The following is a 20,185-nucleotide window of genomic DNA, read 5'->3' on the forward strand; positions in this document are numbered from 1 at the left end:
TTTCTCCTTTCTGCCCAGGTTTTCCTGGTGGTCCAACCATGCCATGGTCTAGAAAAGTGACACAAGTGGGTCGTTTAGGTTGCAGAACAAATGATCAAGTATGTACTTTGACAGTATATACTTTGGAGTAGCATATACAGCATAAATTGGTTACAGTTCACACCAAGTTTTGTATTATAAAGGGTTATTAATAGTAAAAAATCATTTATTCCCAACCTCTAATAATTTTAAGTATCTCAGTCATGTTGTTATAAGTACTGTATGAATGGCTGATTCCAGGACGTCCAGGTGGTCCAGGAGGACCCGGCGGCCCTTGGATATCTTTGAGATCCCGCAACAACAAACCACGGGCTGGAAAAAAACCCAGATACAAATTATTTAGAGGTATTGGCTATGTAGCACCATTAACAGCTCAACATCCATAATGAAGAGATGTATACAAAGACTAAAGACAAAGATATGATGGGTTTTTACACGATTAATCATGACTCTCATATGAGCATTTTAACCAAAACTAGAGAAACATTTGTGGAAGTATGGAGCACTGGAACTATCCTGAATGGGGAATACATTCTGTAGAACCTGAACAACTTCCTATTTAGCACTTCTACCACACTATGACCATTTATTCATTCATTCTCAGTAACTGCTTTATCCCAGGCAGGGTCACGGTGGATCTGGATGCTATCCCAGGAACACTGGGTATGTGACGGAAATACACCCAATGGGACACCAGTCCTTCACAGAGCATCATGCAACACACATTCAAACACTCCTTCACTCACTAGGGCAACAATATCTGTAGCCACTATCTGCCTACCCAAGCTCAGGATCAAACTGGCCCCTAGAGTGGAGCTGTGAGGTGGCAACACTGCACACTAAGCCATAACTATGACCATTAAATGCAATTACAGAAGTGGCGTAAAATGCATGACATTACATCATTTTGGCATGTGGCAAAAATATAACACTCTAAAGCAAGAAACCAAAATGCTTCCTGGAACTGCAACCCAAGAACTAAAACTGGCCTATTTGTCTCCTATGGAAACACACTTAGCCCATTGACAATTTTTTGTAACTTACACTTGATGTAGTTCACTACTTGTTCTGCAATAGTGGGGTAGTCCAAACTCTCAATAGACTTTGTAAAGCTATGGCTTGGCTCTTCATGGAACACCCTGCCACCTGCAAGAAAAATTATGGCAAAGTAAGGAAGCTGTTGAGGCAACTTAAATTAGATTCAGGGTTAGGGTTAGGGCTAGGGCTCCTGTGTGGTGCAATAGAAAAAACAGTCACCCTATCCTTGAGAAATTGCAATTTAGATTCCCAACTATGCCATAGCCATCTTTGGCCAAGGGTCCAAGAGATCAAAATTGGCTGTTCTCTCTGGGTGATAGGGATGGTTTCTGAGAGCCGGTGTATGTGGAAGATGGCAGTGTTTTGACTGACACTGAGACCGACAGTGAGTTATGTTCTACAGCTTGAGATTTAACTGTTTGTGATTGATAATTGAGAATACTATAGTATTGGAATGCAGTGTTCTAGCACCAAGAAGCAACTAGTACACCCACAGCATGTCCAAAATATTATAAAGTTCTATCAGGGTTAAGTATAAATCAAGGATACCGTATCACACTAAAGTCACAATGTCAGATGCGTTAAAATTCTTCAAGACCAAACAAATTGTTGGCATTGTTTCAGCAATTTCTGTTTGCCTATCTGAGGACAGACAACTAACCATTGAGTCCCTGCTCTTTTCCAGATTATTCAAGTATACTCTGCATACTCACTCTTTAGATATTCTTGCAGTTCAGCACGGATTGGCTCTTGGTGTGCATTCTCAGCATATGACACCAGGCTTCCTGTGATTCCAGGAGAGCCCTGAGGTCCAGGAGGCCCCGGTGGTCCAGGTGGTCCTTTAAAACCAACATCTGCAAGTAAAGTGAAATTATAAATTATGAAATTCCATTTCAATTTCCTGCAAAGTCCAAGAAATTATGTTTCCTGAATACAGATTAGGCCTAGTGTGAACTGCACTTGATGACTCTGAATGGTAATGAAAAATTTTTTATTTATTCAGTATTTCTTACACAGAGAAATTAAAAGCATTTTAGACATCGTCAGCAATCACTTAAATTACCACTCGTCTTTCTCAAAATTTTTTCATACTGTACCAACCTCTTCAACAAAGTTTTTAGACTGATGGTACTCTAAGTCCCTGGCTTAGTGAACTAGCATAAGGATTTAGTTTTGATAGAGATCTACATAGTAGACTTTTGTAAGTTGCTCTGGATAAGGATGTCTGCCAAATACCATAAATGTAAATGTAAACGTATTGTATAACTGGCCTGGATACTAAACACTAAATAACTCCTATATTAAGATGAGCCTTTAGTGTCAGTGGGGAAGTTTGACCGTAGTTACCCTAGTCTAGTAATATGCCTGTCTATTGTTTGTTCAGGTCATAATGACCATTATGGTTTACATTGAATAGCCCGGGCAACAGGAAGTAGTACACAAAACATAATGACTAATGTTTGTCAGGAAACCCAATTTTTAAAAAAATATTGCTTACTCTCTAGGTATTTCTGAATATCCTCCAGGCCAAATGTGCCTGTGAAAGGAACAGGGCCTGGGGGTCCATGAGGTCCTGGGATGCCAGGAGACCCAGGAGGGCCTGGGGGTCCCGGTAGCCCGATCAGACTTCTATACTCTGAGTCTTTAAAGAAGAATAGTTTGTCAAACTCAGTTTGATGTATTTATAGACCAAGGTTTATATTGGGCAAAATGTACAATTTCTGAGGATGAATAATACTAATGGGCTCTTACTTTGTAGGAGAAGTGGGAGATTACTGTAGGTTGCTCCAGGAAGTCCTGGAGGGCCAGGTGGGCCTGGGGGTCCGGATTGCGTCAACATACCCTGCTCTGAAAACAGGCACAGAAATAGAGGAAATTTTATTTTTTTAAGTGTATGTGTGTAGATTTTTGTATTTATATTTGAACATGTTGTTAAGGTACAAAATGGCAAGAAATTTAGAAGCAAATAAAAACAAGCTATGTTCACAAGTAAGTTTTGTTAACAATTTTGGGGAAAAAATGCAATAAGATCGATATAAGGTGATACTAACATTGTGCAAGGCATAACAAAAATCCTCGGATTCTTTATTCTTTCTTTACTTCACTTTCTTGACAAACTTGTATGTAGTACTTAAATATGCTTTACTACATTTTAGTTAAGAAAACCTACCATTCATCAGATTGAGGACTCTTCCAGCTACTTCCTGAGGGTTGAGGCCTGGAATACCTGGAGCTCCAGGTGGTCCTGGAGGACCAACCAGATACTGCCTCACCTCCTCTCCTGCATCACACCGAAAAGAAGGTTTATAATTGTGTGACAGACTAAATATACTTCATAAAAGTCTACTCTAGAATGATATAATTTACTGAATGATCGATTATAAAGGCTCACTTTTGATGTAACTGATTACACGATTAGCCAAATCAGCATCAGATACACTTCCAGGTGGTCCAGGAAGCCCAGGAGGACCAACGAAGTATTGCCTAATGCCATCACCTTCAACAAATAAAGCAATCCAAGATCAGTACCTGATATTATTCAATGATTAAAAGGCACATAGTTAACAAATCTAGACATAAAACTGCTGATTATAGAAATTTCTCCAATCACAAATGATCAAAACTAAGCAAATAGGTTATGACCCCAACAGAACAACTAATATAAAGATGTATTGGCAGAAAACAGCTAACAAATGACTAAAGATGCTCACTTCTAATAAGGTCACTAAGCTGCTGAGCAATGTCAGGAGAGCCAGAGGCATCACCATGAGGTCCAGGAGGCCCTGGAGGTCCAGGTGGACCTGGTGGTCCAGGTGAACTTCTGGCTGCACCTTATAATTGAGATGCAGAGAGATACACCGTAAATAGTACATCAACCAAGTAAGAGTTCAAATATAGTTTCATGTATTCAGCATAGTAATTCCAACCTACCATTAGAATATCCTGGGATGCCAGGGGCCCCTGGGACACCAGCATCACCTACAACCAGTAAATTATGGAACAATGATTACTTATCTGAAGATCTATTATATGTGGGCATAAAAACTTTTGGCTAGCATGTGATTAATTCTACGCCAAGTTTTATATGGCATGGCCTTCATTTTACCTTTTGAACCTGGTGGTCCTTGAGGGCCTGGTAAGCCTTCAGGACCTGGGGGTCCACTTGGGCCCACAGGCCCTGGAAAACCTTGTTTAAAATAGAAGAAAAAATTTTTTTTAAAGTATTACTAATATCTTCACAAGTTAATATAGTGCATCTGGTTGCATACAAGTTGGAAATGTAGATGTTAGATTGCTTACCAAGTCCGGGTTCTCCTGGTAGTCCAGGATGACCTGGCTCGCCTATAACAGAAACAAAAGTACAAAATGGAATTTATACATAATAAAAAATTATACACAGTATAATTCCCAATTCATAGTTTTTATATGAATTGTAGAATCCACAATTCATAGATTCTATTTTCTTATTTCTAAGTATATAAAAATAAGAAAATAATAGGCATTAAAAAAACTAAAAAAACTAAATAAAATACTGACAAAAATAAATATTACAAGCTTCTTATTTATTCCAGTTTACAACAAAGTCTATATATAACAAAAAAAAGTCAGAATTATATATGTATATATATATATATATATATATATATATATATATATATATATATATATATATAATATTTATATATGAAAAATTTCTGTAATTTAACTTTTTATGTGTTCAAAACATGGGCATGAGTTACACTGATTCAGAGGTATATTTATGTATATAGTGCAAAGGTTAATAGATTTTGGAAACTATATTTTACCTTGAGGTCCAGGAGATCCAGGAGTTCCAGGAGGCCCAGGAGGTCCAGCAAAAAAGGTTTCTGTTAGAATGATAGAAATGTACATCAGTGTACTGTTTGGCCCTAGATTAAGGTCAAATGCAACGTCATGCACAGTATAAGAATAACTCATTTACCTGAGGTGGGTACAAAGCGTCCTGGTTCACCTTTGTCACCAGGTGGACCAGGGAGACCAATACCTGAGAATAAAAAAATGTAACAAACATCAGTAAGAAAAATAAATTAGAAAATGAAGGTACAGTCCATAAGGGGGGAAAAAAGGAAAATTAACCCAAGCCACTCTCCACTGCTACTCTAACACTGAACTGTACTCAAGGCTGAGCTGTAAAATGATCATTGTTAAATCAATTTGTAACTTGCCTGGCTCTCCAGGTGGACCTGGGGATCCTGGTAGGCCAGTTTTGCCCTCACCTGCAAAAATGTAATTAAATTACAATATGTTAATTTATAATATACATAATATATAATATACTATATGTATAATATAAAAAGGACAAATTTACCAGGTTTCCCTGGTTCTCCAGGGGGTCCAGGGGGTCCAGAGGGGCCAGGAGGACCAGGTAGACCAGCAGCAGCTATTCAGTCAGATTGAAATTAGTTTTTAAATGATTTTGAAGTATTTCTAGCATAGAATTAGTACATAATTGAGAAAAGTGATGCCTTACGCTCAAACCTGACTCTTTCAACAGATTTTGCAGAAATGCCAGGTTCACCATCATCACCCTTTTCACCCCTTTCTCCCTTGGGTCCTGTAAGAACAACTTGCATGTCAGTGCAAAGAAACCATGTAAACGACTGGTATAACTTTGGCGTAATGCTAGTTTGATTGGATATCAGCCATTTTATTTTCCTGTTTCTTCACAGTTGCTCTTCTTATGCTCTTTATCAGTGTACTGTTTGTGTTGAGGGTAAAAAATAATTTGCCATACCAACAAACACCAGTGCAATGATCTTGTGTTTTATTATTGATTGCATTATGATTGAGGTCAATAATAATCACTGCAACTGGCACTTTAGAGTACTGAAACATCTGAACTTTTAAAAGAACGTCAGTATATTTAACCATACAACAGGCTATTTATCTATCACTGTTAGTAAACTCAACACTTTTATGGACTAAATTCCAGTTCTTTAAATGGATGAAAACATCTTACCAGCTGGGCCAGGAAGACCAGCAGGGCCAATGGGACCTGAGAAGAAATAAATTTTTTCATAATCTTGAATTAGTTATGGAATTAGAAATAAATTTGTAAAAGCCCTTACCTGACAGTCCAGGAGCTCCGGCAGGCCCAGCAGGTCCAGCAGGTCCAGGGGGTCCAGGAATACCCACAGTGTTGGAAGCAGAGCCTGCAGAGAAGGAGAGAAAGAATTGATGAAATAGTTTAACAATAGGTAACTGATTAACAATAGGTAATCACTAGGTAATAATTAAACCTCAATTAAGGTTAAATGGTGGAGAATCAACGCTGGAGAAGTTCTCACCTGCAGTGACAACTCTTCCAGGTTCACCTGCTTCACCTGAAAAAAAACAATGAATATGCAAGGGACTTTTTCAAGGCATTGCACTAGAGTGCTGACATTTCACATTACTCTACATTACTAACACAGTGCAAAAGTATTATGTAGTGCAGAAAATATACATGGATGATACCTTTAGATCCAGGCTGACCTGGTGTTCCTGGCAAACCTACAAACAAGAGTCAAAGTAAAAATATCTCTCAGATTTTTGTTCAGAAATTGCTGGCAACATAACAGATCCTGCACTTTTGAAGTGGTCAAAATATATGATTTGCTTTTAACTACTTTATAAAACGTTTAACTACTTAATTAATTATAAAATATGTAATTATAAAGTAAAACCTACCTGGTGGTCCCTGAAGGCCTGGAGTTCCTGATAATATGGACACAAATTAGTCAATCAGTACCAACATAACCATGATTTTTAAAATAGTTAATGCTGATAGAAGCTAACCAAGCTGACCAAACTTGCTAACCAAGCTGATAGAAGTACCTGGCACGCCTGCATCTCCTGGAGGTCCAGCTGGTCCACGTGGACCTGGCAACCCAGTTGGTCCTTGGCCCCCTTAAATTTAAGTGGAAGAATGTATGACATTGGCAATTCAGGCAAAAAAAAGTTCTAAGATATTCATGGATCTTGAACATACCACGATTTCCCTTCGCACCATCTGATCCAGGAGCACCTGTGAAATTAAGGATGTTGATAATGAGGAAAAATAAATACTGTCATCAAGTTAGTGCTATAGTCACGGTACAAAAACTATAGAACAATATCATGATTTATTTTAAAAATGGAATATGCCTAGATCCTGTGTTCTAAAAATGTGTTCAGTAAATGCCTAAATTAAAACGCTGTTAAATTTTCAATTCTGATTGTATCAGAAGGTGTTGATAAATTTTCTTTTACAGCACACTATCACATACACTGTCAGTTGTATATTTCTCCTAGGACCTACCTGCTGATCCTTTGGGTCCTTTCTCTCCTGATGGACCGATAGGTCCTGGCTGCCCTGGTTCTCCTGAAAAAGTAGATTATAAGATAATACCATGACCAAAGCATGATATACACAATTTCCAGTGATTTGCTCTTTTCAAATGAAGCCCATTTTACCTACCAGTAACACCACGGGGCCCTTTCTCCCCTTGATCACCTGTTGTGGGGGACAATAGAGTTATTATGTGGGAACATTGCTTGACTAAATCTTTAAAATCTGTTAATCAGCTTTGGATTAACCTTTAGCTCCAGGAGGTCCTGCAGGTCCTCTCTCTCCTGTAAAAAGAAAAGATGTTTAACAAAAGCCTAGAAAAAAAATGACAAAACATAGAAAAGCTTTTTGTATGTTCAAAACTCATAGACACCTTTCGGTCCAGGATCACCAGTATCCCCACGGAAGCCTTGAGGACCAGGAGCCCCTGGAAGACCCGCAGTACCTAGAGCACCCACTTCACCTGTTCAATGTAGATGAATTCAAATGTATATTTTTACATATAGGATTCTTACATATGAGCAGAATACAATCAAATCTTACAGTTCTTAAGGTAACAGTGACCCAAGGACTGTTTCCACTAAGTAAAAAGAAACAGGTCAGGGTTTTTTGCAAAAAACAAAAAAACAAAACAAAACCATACTCTCAGACTGAGCTCATTATCAATCAATATTTTCAAGCTTGATGGCTGTACCTCTGAGTCCCATAGGTCCAGGTGGTCCTGCAGGCCCAGGAGGTCCAGGATCTCCAGATGTTCCTGGAACAACAAAGAAACATAAGTCACATGACCTCCACACCTCTTACAAATTTGTAGTTAATTTATACAGATCTGTACTGTGTTAAAGCCACTAGGAAGGAGTGACAGAGAGGTGATAATACTGAGGTACCATGAAAACAAAAACAGCTGTAAGGTCTTTTGTAAACACATGTAGGATCTGTTGTGTAGTAGCCACGACAGAAGATGTAATAGCCACGACAGAAGATGTGGTAGGCATGACAGAAGATGTAGTAGCCACGACAGAAGATGCACAAAGATAAAAGTAGTGATGGCCAAACCTTGGTAAATAAAATTGTTTAGCCAAAAGATTGAGTTGTTACAAAGATAAATGTAGGAGTAAATAGGATGTAGGATTAGGATGATATGGGATGGGTATATAGTATAATAAGTATAGTATAGTATAATAGAGTATAGTATAGTATAGTATAGGATAGGATAGGATAGGATAGGATAGATAAGATAAGATAGGATAGGATAGAATCCCGGACAAGCCCAGGTTTTGGGTGGTGGAAGCTCAGTGGTTACAGCATTGGACTACTGATTGGAAGGTTGTGAGTTCAAATCCCAACACTAGCAAGCTGCTACTGCTGGGCCCTTGAGCAAAGCCCTTAACCCTCAACTGCTTAGTTGTATAAAGGAGAAAAATGTAAGTCGCGCTGGATAAGCGCGTCTGTCCAGTGCCATAAATGCAAATTTAACTGTAGGACAGGAGAGGATAGGAAAGGAATGGATGGGACAGGATTGGATGGGATGGGATGCGATACGATGGAATGCAATGGAAAGGATAAGGATTGTCTTCATGATCCATAACAGTCCTTGTTTTAACCTTTAATCTCTTCTCCAGTAGCTCAAGTGTTTTTAAATTGCAAAGCCAAATCATCAGTTCGTCAGTAAAATGGTAATAGACCAAGACATCCTTGCTGAACTCAACATGGGTGGAATCAATTCTACTAAGTTGTAATGCTCTTACCTTTTTCTCCTTTCTCACCAACTCCAGGAGGGCCTGGTTCTCCTCTGGGTCCTGTTGGCCCCTCACGGCCCCTCTGTCCAGGTGGGCCATCATGTCCTGGCTCACCTGATTGCAACACAATTATAGTACATCTGACTTAACCCTGAATGACTTCCAATCTTTATTACTGTTTGTATGTTTTGGCAAAATTCCTACACTGAACAAAAAAAGAAAAAGAAAAAAAGTCCAAAAGCATTTTACAAAATGACATTTCTGAGTGAAACAGGCCTTGTGGGTTGCTTGTTAGAACAGGGCAAGGGGAGGTGAAATCTGACATTTATTATTGGTTAATAATATATTAAATAATTTCAATATTATTTTACATTATTATTCAACTATTTTCCCCACCTGCACATAAAAGGTTGTGTCAAATATCATAACTTTTTTAGAGCCAGGAAAATTCATTAAGGCCTAAGGATCAGGGAAGAACAAGAATCTTTTATCTCAGTTATTGGCCACAAGCATGATCAACTACCAATGTACAAAAAAAAAGGTTTGGGCTCAGATTGAATTATTGTGCAATTTTATTTAGCAAAGCTGTTTTAGCTGCACCTTACCAGCACTTCCTTTAGGTCCTCTTGTACCTTCTTGTCCTGGATGACCAGCAGAACCAGGAGGACCTGATGGATGGAAAGGCATTTATCTGTATTTATATGTTTTGAAAAAAATAATGTTTGTGTAAGTGGAAATGACAGTTATCTTACCTGGCACTCCAGGAAATCCTGCATCACCTGAAAAACAATGTGTTCAAATATAACCATAGTGTGATCAAACATTAATATACAGTACTTGCAGTACTGCCATAGGCAATTTTAAACTTAATCTACTGTAGTAAAATGACTAGATATGCACAAAAACAACATACAATTTAATCTTGTCAGCCCAGTAAAAATAATAGAATACCTTGTTTTCTTTTTAAATTGTAACCCAACAAGAAGCATCCAATACAACATTCTACCTAATAATCTAAAGCCATCAACCATTGACTTGGGTGGAGCCTGATTTCCAGTATTTTTCTTCCAAGTGCCATTGAACACAAATGGTTTAAATAGGATACATTACAGATTAATAACATGTATTTCATGTTTTCCTGAATTGTGCAACAAACAAGTAAAAATATGGATTATGAGAACAAGGTTATTTCCGTGTGTATAAGAAGGATTATGAGCGCTACTAGTTAGGTGACTAGTTGGAACTTGATTCTGAGGGTGTGCAGAAATTTTGGGAGATGTTTCTAGACCTTTATTTAAATTTTGAAAAGAAAAATATTTAGTTTTCAATAGTTTTTTTATTATTATTATTTCTGCAAAGTCAAATGACAGATATCCAACAGTTTTTAAAAAGAACAAAAAAACTAACAAAATTGCTATGAAGAATTATTAAACATTGATGAATTGGAAAAAAACCCTACCTTTAATCCCAGGAGCTCCCTGATCACCTGAGAAAAAAATGGAACATATTTATTTTGCAGTGTTTTTTTTTCCAGCCTATTTTCATGATGTCTCAATTTGAAAGTTATTTCAATATGAAAGGAGTCTGACCTTTGAGCCCAGGCTCCCCTCTCTCTCCTTTCAGTGAATATGCCAGTGTAGCTACATGGACAATAAACATTAATAAATTACTTGTGAATATCTATCAAATATGCAAATAAATGGCCATATTAATCCTGGTACCTCTGATGCTCTCTGACTGTAATTCAGACTGAACGAGTTGTTTTATGGTCCTCTGCAGTGTGGCTGGGTCAGGCTGCATTGAGTCAGGTCCTAGTTGTATATTGTTTTCTGTTCGTGCTATGTGGGTGCGTTCATATTGTACAGAATCCAGTGGATCTAAAATGTTAACTGAGGATGGTGCTGATAGGCGGCTAGTGTGAGCAGAGGCTATGGTGTTCCCACCGGCTTCCAGACGTTCCACACGAGCCTTTAGGCTCTTTACTTCCTCAGCTGGAGCCACACACACACACACACACACACACACACACACACACACACTGAATCAAAACAGGTTACTGACTGTCATTGCCACTCAAGCCATGAACATCTAGAAGCCTGAATTTTTTTTCAGAAAACGTCTTTTGCTAAACTGTCTTACCCAGAGCGATGAGTCCACAGAGAAGACCCAGCAGCAAGAGCAGTCCCAACAGCAATCCAAGCAGCCATTTCCACCACGTACAGCAGGAGCAGAATCCCATCCCACCTCCTCCAGATTCATCTTTCCGAATCTCTACAGTAACACAAGAATAAATGCTAATTAATTATCTCTAATTACCTGCATATAGCGCTAAAAATTCCGTTGATCTTTTAAATGATAAATTTTAAACTATTAATTATTGTTATAACGCAGACAATCTGTAAAATAATGGAACCAAAAGCATGTGGCACATATGTACATGAAGTGGCACAGAAGTCAGAATCATTGTGGGAAGAGGGGTGAAAACCTTGGCACTCAGCTGTGTATGTTACTAAAATGTTACTCATTTTGTTAAACTGTAACATAAGGCTATATTATTGTCTCATGTTACAGTTAACACAATTAATAAATTTTTGCAACATGTACACAGCTGAGTGCATAAGTTTGCACCCCCCATGCTTTCTATATATAACAAAAGGGAAAATGTACTTTTATATATATATATATATATATATATATATATATATATATATATATATATATATATATATATATTCAAAGAATATATAAACACAACTGGACTGATGTATTTTGACATTTTTACTGTTAATATTCTCACTCACTCACTTTCAGTAACTGCTTTATCTTGGTCAGGGTCTAACATGTCTAAAAATATAACTTGGCAGCTGATGTGAATCATATACCTGCATATGTGGCTTTGTCCTTTGTAGAAACAACTTTGACACCTGTAAAAGCAAAAGTTAATTTATCTTGTGAAGTCAATGTTAAATGGATTTTGTAGAGAAACATATAATGACGTACTGACCATTTGCCACTGTGGCTGTTTCTGTGGTTCCAGAGAACATCGTTTTTTCCCTTTTCAGCGAGTCATCTGAAAATGTGGCTGCTATGATAGAAATGGAAAATGTAGTCAGAAGCTTCTCTGAGGCTGACTCTAAAGGCTCAAATGGGTTGCCTAACAGACCTTCCAGGACCAGAAAGGTCCCAGGAAGGAATGAATGGTCTGCAGATAGGCCTCAGCCGACTGACACCACACATAAACCTCGATGTTAGAGGATGTTGCCCCACAGAGGCTCCATCAATAGGGGCGTGGCTGGCCGAAATGGCAGCCACATAGACCCTAATTGTAGAAGGAGCCAACCCTGCTGAGAAACGTCCCTGTAAGAACTCCAGAACTGTAGCTATTATGCAGTTTTCTGGGTCTGACGTTCCTCACGCCACGAGACAAAAAGTTGCTACTTGAACAAATACAATTTTCTCATGGATGGTGTTCTAGTGTTTAACATCGTCTATACAACCTCGGTTGAGAGACCGGAATCTATGAGCTGGTGCTCCTCAGAAGCAAGGCCCATAGTTTCCATAGTTCCGGCCGAGGGTGATAAATCAACCCTCTGGCTTGAGACAATAGATCCCTGCGAATGGGAACCTCCCAGGGAGTGGCATCTAGCAAAAATATTATCTCCATATCCATAATATAACCATATTCATGCTGGCCAATAAGGTGCTATTAGCAGCAGACGTAGACGGTCTTGGCGAACTCTCGTTAGAACTTGTGGGAGCAGAGCAATCAGGGAAAGGCGTACAGACGTGATCTCGCCCACATGTGTGCCATGGCATCCAGCCCTAATGGTGAAGTGTAAGGGCAAACCACAGTGGGCAGTGTGCTTTCTCTTCGGAGGCGAACACATCCACATCCACTTGGCCGAACCTCCGCCATATGGACTCCACCACTTGTGGATGGAGCCTCCAATCCCTGGGCCTCAGTCCCTGCCTCGACAAGAGGTCTGCCCCCCACATCCGGTTGCCCAGAATGTACATTGCACTCACTGACAAAAACTTTCCCTCCGCCCAGAGAAGAATTAGTTGTGCCTGCCAGAACAGGGGGTGCGAACGTAACCCTCCCTGGTGGTTGATATATGAGACCACTGCTGTATTGTCTGTCACAACTAACACATGGTGACCGCTCAACTGAGTAAGTAAGAATTTCAGTACTAGGAATACGACCCACATTTCTAGGCAATTTATATGCAAATGGTAAATAGTCTGCACTTATATAGTGCTTTTTAACCTTAGCAGACCTACAGAGCACTTTACACTGTTTCTCATTCACCCATTCTCACACACACACACACACACACACACACACACACCAATGGCAACAGAGATATCATGCAAGGCACTAGCTTGCCATTGGGATCAACATGGGATTCAGTGTCTTGCTTAAGGACACTTCGGCAAATGGAGTTATGTGGGCCAGGACAACCTGCTCTACCACCTGAGCCACAGCCGCCCCATATGCCACTCTAGATGAGGGCCATTCCAGAGACTCATGATGAGCTGCACGGCCATCTAAGACTACGCCCTAGCCCATGAGGGAGGCATCTGTCAATAGCGTCTTACAATAAAGAGATGCCCCTAGACTGTGATCTGAGGTTAGAAACCAGGGACACCTCCAGATTCTCAGAGCATGTAGGCATCACCGCTCATGATTACTCTCAGGTGTTTCGTCTTTTCAGCCACCACTGAAATGGTCTCATGTGCAATAGGCCCAACAGTATGACATTGGCTGCTGCTCTCATAAGCCCCAACAATCTCGGGGAGATGCCCAGACCTAACTTTATCTTGCTCAAGGTTGATAGGATTGACCCTACATGTGTTGGGGATAGATACGCCCTCACTGTAGCAGTAGAATCCCATATAACCCCAAGCAAAGTTGTTCTCTTAACTGGAGAAAACATACTTTTCTCGAGGTTCAACCTGAGCCCCAAGTTCCTTACTGTATGTGGGTGAGAACAGCATCTCGATGTTGAATTTTCTTCTTTGAATATTAGGATAAATTGGATATTTACCCCAAAATATAATGAATATTTACCCCCAATATTCAGCTCAGATCTAGTATGTAATTTGTAAAGGGATGCACAGTGGTAATATAATAATATCTATATTGTTTGCTCCTTACATAGTCCACCAGTGGAAGTGGTGGAAGTGAATGTTTTGCCCGTGTCTTTCGACTTAATCAGCCTCTCGCTTTCTTTCTTCGCTTGAACGTTTTCTTTCTCCAGCAGCATGAACTTGTAATCCTTAACAAACACGTCATCATTGGTGACAGAGGTCCTGGGGACAGCTAAAAATGAATGAAAGAGGATGAGTAGGCAGAAAGTGATTTCATTTTAGTTACTTTGCATTCTTGAAAAATATCTTGTTTTACCTGCAGCAGTTGTGGAGGCTGTAGTGCTAACAATGTTCTTATGCACTCCATATACTGCAAAAAGGCAAGGGACATACAGACCAACATAGTTAGTCAGCACTAAATATTTCAAACAAATTATAGTAATAACTTTGACTAATGGTATTCTGGTATTCTTTTTTAACCTAGTGACTATATCTTAAACATCTTAAAGATATATTAAAGATTTATTAAACGATTGAATTGTCCAACTTTAGGTAGTTGTTAATGTTAGGGTTGTTGCACACGGAGGCTACTTGTGGGTTTTCCTACTTTTAAAAATCAAATTTCCTTATTGAATCCCATAAAACATAAATCCTGTATAATGATGCATTGTCATTTCCCAAAGACCGCTTAAGGATTCTAGATTGAAAACTTTTTTGGGCTATGGTGGGTTTTAAGAAGCATACAGTGTGTATATTCTTCTACACATTGTTCATTTAGACTTTATATCAAGACTTTTGATATACTGCTACTACTATCTATCCATCCACTTTCTGTACAGATTATCCTATACAGAGTTGCAGGGGAGCCTGGAGCCTATCCCAGGGAATTCAGGGCACAACGGGGGAGGGGGGGGACACCCTGGACGGTGTGGCAGGGCACAATCACACACCCATTCACACACAGTTTGGGAATGTCAGTCAGCCTACAATGCATGTCTGGACTGGGGGAGGAAACTGGAGTACCTGGAGGAAACCCCTGAAGCACAGGGAGAACATTGCTGCTACTTCTACTATTACTACTATTTATAATAACAATAATAATAAAAATTATATTAGTAATAGAAGAGTACTACTAGTATTACCACTCAGTAACAGCAGTGACAGCCTGGCTTTTACTCCCACATTTTGTTATCATGTTTTGTTGCTATATTTTTCATTTTCCACAGCCTATTCAAACATTTTTTTTGTTTCCATATTACCCCTTTCTGAACATAGTTCATACAACTATTCAAATGGAAGAGTGTAGATTAGTAGCTAGTTACCATTAGCTAGCAGCTAGGTTACCATTAAAGTTACCCTTCAATTTTTCCTCATTGACTTTAAATACCTCACTAATGATCAAAAAGACCTAACTAATGACACTAAATAAACCTTTGAGTGTTTCTGTTCATCCCCAAGTCCTTCCCTTGAAGGGAAATTAGATCTTAAGCTTCCAAAGAAAACTAATAACTAAAATCTTTAACCGGCTCTCAACTAAGCATGTAGAAAAAAGACTGAAATGCAATGCAACACATGTGAGTTATGCTTATGAGTAATATTAGTGTTTTACTTTTTACTCACCTGGAGCAACACTGATCCCATTTGCAGTAACTGCCACACCGCCACCACTGGCCAAATTATTCTGCATCCCATACACTGAAAATGACAAAAACAACATTGTGAATGTTAATGAATAAGCAACAATTATTAATAAATTCATTCAGTATGAATTCAGCAGTATGAATCATGTAAATTATTCAGCATGAGTAAAGTTTCTCTGTTCTCTGATTGAGCACACATCTTTTTCTCCTTACACAAGGTATTTGGATCGTTCCAAAAAGTTTAATGAATCATAATTACTCAGTTATAATAAAGCATCACATCTATATCTAAAGTATTTAAAGTCTCAGGGCTTATTGCATAACAAATTATGACCCAATAACCCATGGCACGTTTAGTCTACATAATCTACTTAGTCTACATTTAGTATTTTGTCCATTCCAGTGAATTTAGTGCTAGTATTTAGTGTAAAACTATTAAATGTGTGGCTGATATTAAAAAAATATGTTTCTCACAGATACCTGCATGTCCAGCAGAAAGGCCACTGCTCATGGCTGAGGAGTTCAAGGTCAGGTTGTTCTGCAGGCCCACTACAAACACCAATAAGTGAACACAAAATGAACACAAAACCTTCAGAATACAGCAGCACAAATAAACACTTACTATGGAACAAAAAGTTAAAAAAAAAAAAAAAAAACACACACACACACACAAAAAAAAACAACAATGTTGCAAATTATATAAACAACTTGAAATTATGCCCATTTAATTCATATTCTTTCTTATAGAGCATGTTTGATTTAGTTTACCCTTACATGTTAGTTAATACATTAACTAATAAAAACATTTACTAACATGTACTTAAGGTGGTTATTCACGCATGAATTCACAAGACTCATATTGTAGTTAAGGTTAGCTCTTCATTAGTTCATGATTAGTACATGCCTTAATTAATCATTCATTCATATTTAAGTAAGCATTAATTCAGGTATTAGTGCATGATTATTCATGTACTGTTATTGTTAAGTGTTAGAGAAAAAAGTAAAATGTCTTCACATCAAAAAAAACAACAACAACCAAACATACACCTTTCATTTAAGAAATTCAGTAAACACAAATACACATGTTCATCATCACAGCTACACACTCTCACCATTGTGCTGTAGTGTGGAGTGGGGGCTAAGGTTGTTGGGGTTGGTGTGATAGCCATATCCACTATATGCAGACTCCAGGATAGAGCTGTCATAACCTGAAAAAATATATTAGAGACAAGTCAAAAGTTACAGATGTGACATAGGAACTCATGTTGATGCATTGAGTGAAAGTCTCATTGCACATGCTTAATATCAATATCTGATCAAGTGATCAGCAAGAACACAAATTAAGATGCGTTTATTGTGTTATAGGTACTGTATATAGTTTATCATCAGCATTATGGGTGTGGCATGCCAATAATATGTTAATATGTATACGAATGAAAAACACTGAGAATTAAACTGTACATGTTAGTGAATGTAAATGTTATACATTACCAGCGAAACTCTAACATTACAGATGTGAGTTATGATATGGATATGGATATGATATGAGCAAACAATCCTTTTGCTCAGTTAATCTGGTATGAAACAAAAATAATAGCTAACAATAACTGAACGTTGAATTTAGAAGTCAATTTAATTATTGAATTAATGTATGGTTTTCTTTCTCTGCTCACTAGTTCATTTTCAGTGCAATGCTGATCTTTGAATCTACCAAAGTGTGTGTGTGTGTGTGTGTGTGTGTGTGTGTGTGTGTGTGTGTGTTACCTGAGTGGCTCTCTTTGCGTGTGTCCACACTTGCTTTTTTAGGTATGGGTAGTGTATTGGTGGGAGAGCGTGGAGGACTGCTGCTACTGGAGCGACTTCCTTTAAGAAGTTTCTTCACATCATCCAGCTCAGTCCCTAATTATAATGTCATCAGGATTAGTTGCAGTAATGTGTTCAGCATGAACACATCATAATCTGCCAGCACCACAAAGTTTAGGTCAAGGAGGTGACGTTACTGTTGACAGCTGTTCTTATGACGTAATTGATATAAAATTTATATATATATATATATATATATATATATATATATATATATATATATATATATATATATATAACTATTATGTGAAATGTGGTTAGCATAATCAAAACATTTCAAACTTCTTTACAAGGCATATACTGACATCTAGTGGATGGAGAGGCACTCTGCAGTCTGGCTCTGATTTCACTCTCTGAAAATATGAGGAGATTCAAATTATTTATTTATTACTTTAGTTACTTTCACATTATTCATTATTCATTGATTATTAACTTTCAATTCTACAACTGCAGTTGCATATAGTTATAAACAGTTGTATAACAAGTTTTTTACCTCTTGTCTGGGTGCGTCCTCTGGTGGCTGCACTTGCTGCTGCTGCTGCTGTAGAAAAAGAAAAAGAAAAAGAAAAAAAAAATGAAACTGCACTAATCTAGTCTATGAATTGTCACAGATTTTTTTTTTTTTTACATATTAAAATGCTTTAAAAGTATTATTATTATTATTACTATTATTATTATTATTATTATTATTATTATTATTATTATTGTTGTTATTGTTGTAGTTTTTGAACTATTTTTAATATGTATTTACTTATTATTTACACTTCACTTATTTGTTCACTTATGTACTTTTTTGTTTGGAAAAAAAACTTATCAATGTTTAAATATTTGCTTAGAATGTTTAAAACAAATGTATTATTATTATTATTATTATTATTTATTTTTTAAAAAGTTATTATTATTATTATTATTATTATTATTATTATTATTGTTGTTGTTGTTGTTATTATTATTATTATGATTATTGTTGTTAAGTATGAAAACACACTGACCATACTCTTTCCTAGTATATTCAGGGGAGGAGTTGCCACTGGAGCTTCCTAATAAAAAAAATAGTTAATAGTTAAAAGACTTAAAAAGATAAATATGCAGTATAATTAAATAATAGAGTTAAATACATTATATATAGGCTACATTTTTGCTTGTATAAAATTATGATGAAGTTGATGCACATTTAATCACAATTATGTCTCTCACTCTCACAATGGATAGTTTTATACAGTACAATAAAGTTCAAAATTTAAAGGTTAAAGGTCACAAGCTGTAAGTCACCTTCATATCCTGCAGTGCGCAGGGTCAGGCTGCTTCTCCTCTGTGTGACCGGTGAGTAGCTAGCATTCTTCACGGCACTTGTTGTGGCAGAGGAGGTGTATTTGGTAGAGCCACCTCCCATTGATATAACAGTAGATGAAGCTCCTCCTCCAGAAGACATGGTTGATGAGTAAGCCCCACCCCCTGACAGATTCATCGTACCAAGTGAACGGCTCCCTAAGTGCCCAGAAGAGCTGGACAGAAACTGAGAAGATGAGCGGGACTCAAAAGTGCTTGCAGAACCACTGCCTCCTCCTGAAGAATCTCCGACTGCAATGATGGAGGAGGTTATGCCAGAAGCCCCCAAACCTCCAGCAGCTCCACTTGAAGATGTTCCCAGAGAAGATGAAGTCACAGATGAACCACCACTCACACCACCAGTCACAACTTGCACCGCACTGCTACTTGAGCCACCTACTGAAGATGATGACGGACAAACACAAAAACAGACAAATATAATCAAGTCAATTTATGGAAGGACCGTCACTAGGGTTACTGATGTTGAACAAGTCTTTAAAGAGTTAAAATATTATACTAGTTGTCTTGTTAGGGATGTTATGTTACAAAGACTAAAATCTCATGAATATAGTGAACAGTTGTTTACATACAGTATAATGAAAGCGTACTGCTCATTTGTCTAAATCACTGGTGCATCCTTGCCCACTTGCCAATCCAGGCTACAATCCAGGACATCATAGTGCACTGAAAAATAATCCCTGCACAGAAATTTGTGGGAGAAGTCAGTTCTGTTTATTTTGTATCTATAAATGAATCAGCTGAAATTTATGTCTGCTGTTGAGTGTCTTTTTTATTTTATTTTTCATTGATTCATTGATGGTGGCACAGTCGCTTAGTGGTTAGCACGTCTGCTGTGCACGTCTAGGGTTGGAGTGTGAATCCCACCTCCGGTCCTGTGTGCATGGAGCTTGGATATTCTCCCCATGCTACGTGGGTTTCCTCCAGCTACTCTGGCAAGTCCTAAGACGTGCGTTGTAGGCCGATTGGCATTTCCAAATTGTCTGTAGTGTGTGAATATGTGTGTGTGATTGTGTCCAGTAATGGGTTGGCACCCTGTCCAAGGTGTCCCCCGCCCTGTGCCCCAAGTCCCCTAGGAT

The 20,185-nt window shown here is 38.1% G+C and overlaps 1 protein-coding gene across 1 annotated transcript; it reads right to left on the bottom strand.

Annotated features, from left to right (window-relative positions):
* Positions 1-327: 327 nt before the first annotated feature.
* Positions 328-19,780, bottom strand: col17a1a (collagen, type XVII, alpha 1a). Its single transcript, XM_053616167.1, is given in 43 exon segments — positions 328-1,151; positions 1,787-1,931; positions 3,248-3,358; positions 3,470-3,574; positions 3,789-3,908; positions 4,009-4,056; positions 4,184-4,264; positions 4,378-4,419; positions 4,884-4,943; positions 5,039-5,101; positions 5,426-5,497; positions 5,588-5,671; positions 6,077-6,112; positions 6,186-6,269; positions 6,405-6,440; positions 6,574-6,609; positions 6,787-6,813; positions 6,934-7,005; positions 7,088-7,123; positions 7,397-7,459; positions 7,556-7,591; positions 7,675-7,710; positions 7,800-7,889; positions 8,121-8,183; positions 9,175-9,279; positions 9,771-9,833; positions 9,918-9,944; positions 10,625-10,651; positions 10,755-10,805; positions 10,887-11,156; positions 11,305-11,436; positions 12,048-12,206; positions 12,209-12,250; positions 14,324-14,488; positions 14,573-14,626; positions 15,877-15,951; positions 16,398-16,445; positions 17,003-17,104; positions 17,661-17,795; positions 18,065-18,112; positions 18,253-18,284; positions 18,757-18,799; positions 19,032-19,780. Coding segments are annotated over 43 exon segments (3,432 nt in total). The 5' UTR covers positions 19,228-19,780; the 3' UTR covers positions 328-1,039.
* Positions 19,781-20,185: the final 405 nt, after the last annotated feature.

This window comes from Ictalurus furcatus, chromosome 26 (assembly GCF_023375685.1).
Source record: "Ictalurus furcatus strain D&B chromosome 26, Billie_1.0, whole genome shotgun sequence".
Lineage (NCBI taxonomy): Eukaryota > Metazoa > Chordata > Actinopteri > Siluriformes > Ictaluridae > Ictalurus > Ictalurus furcatus.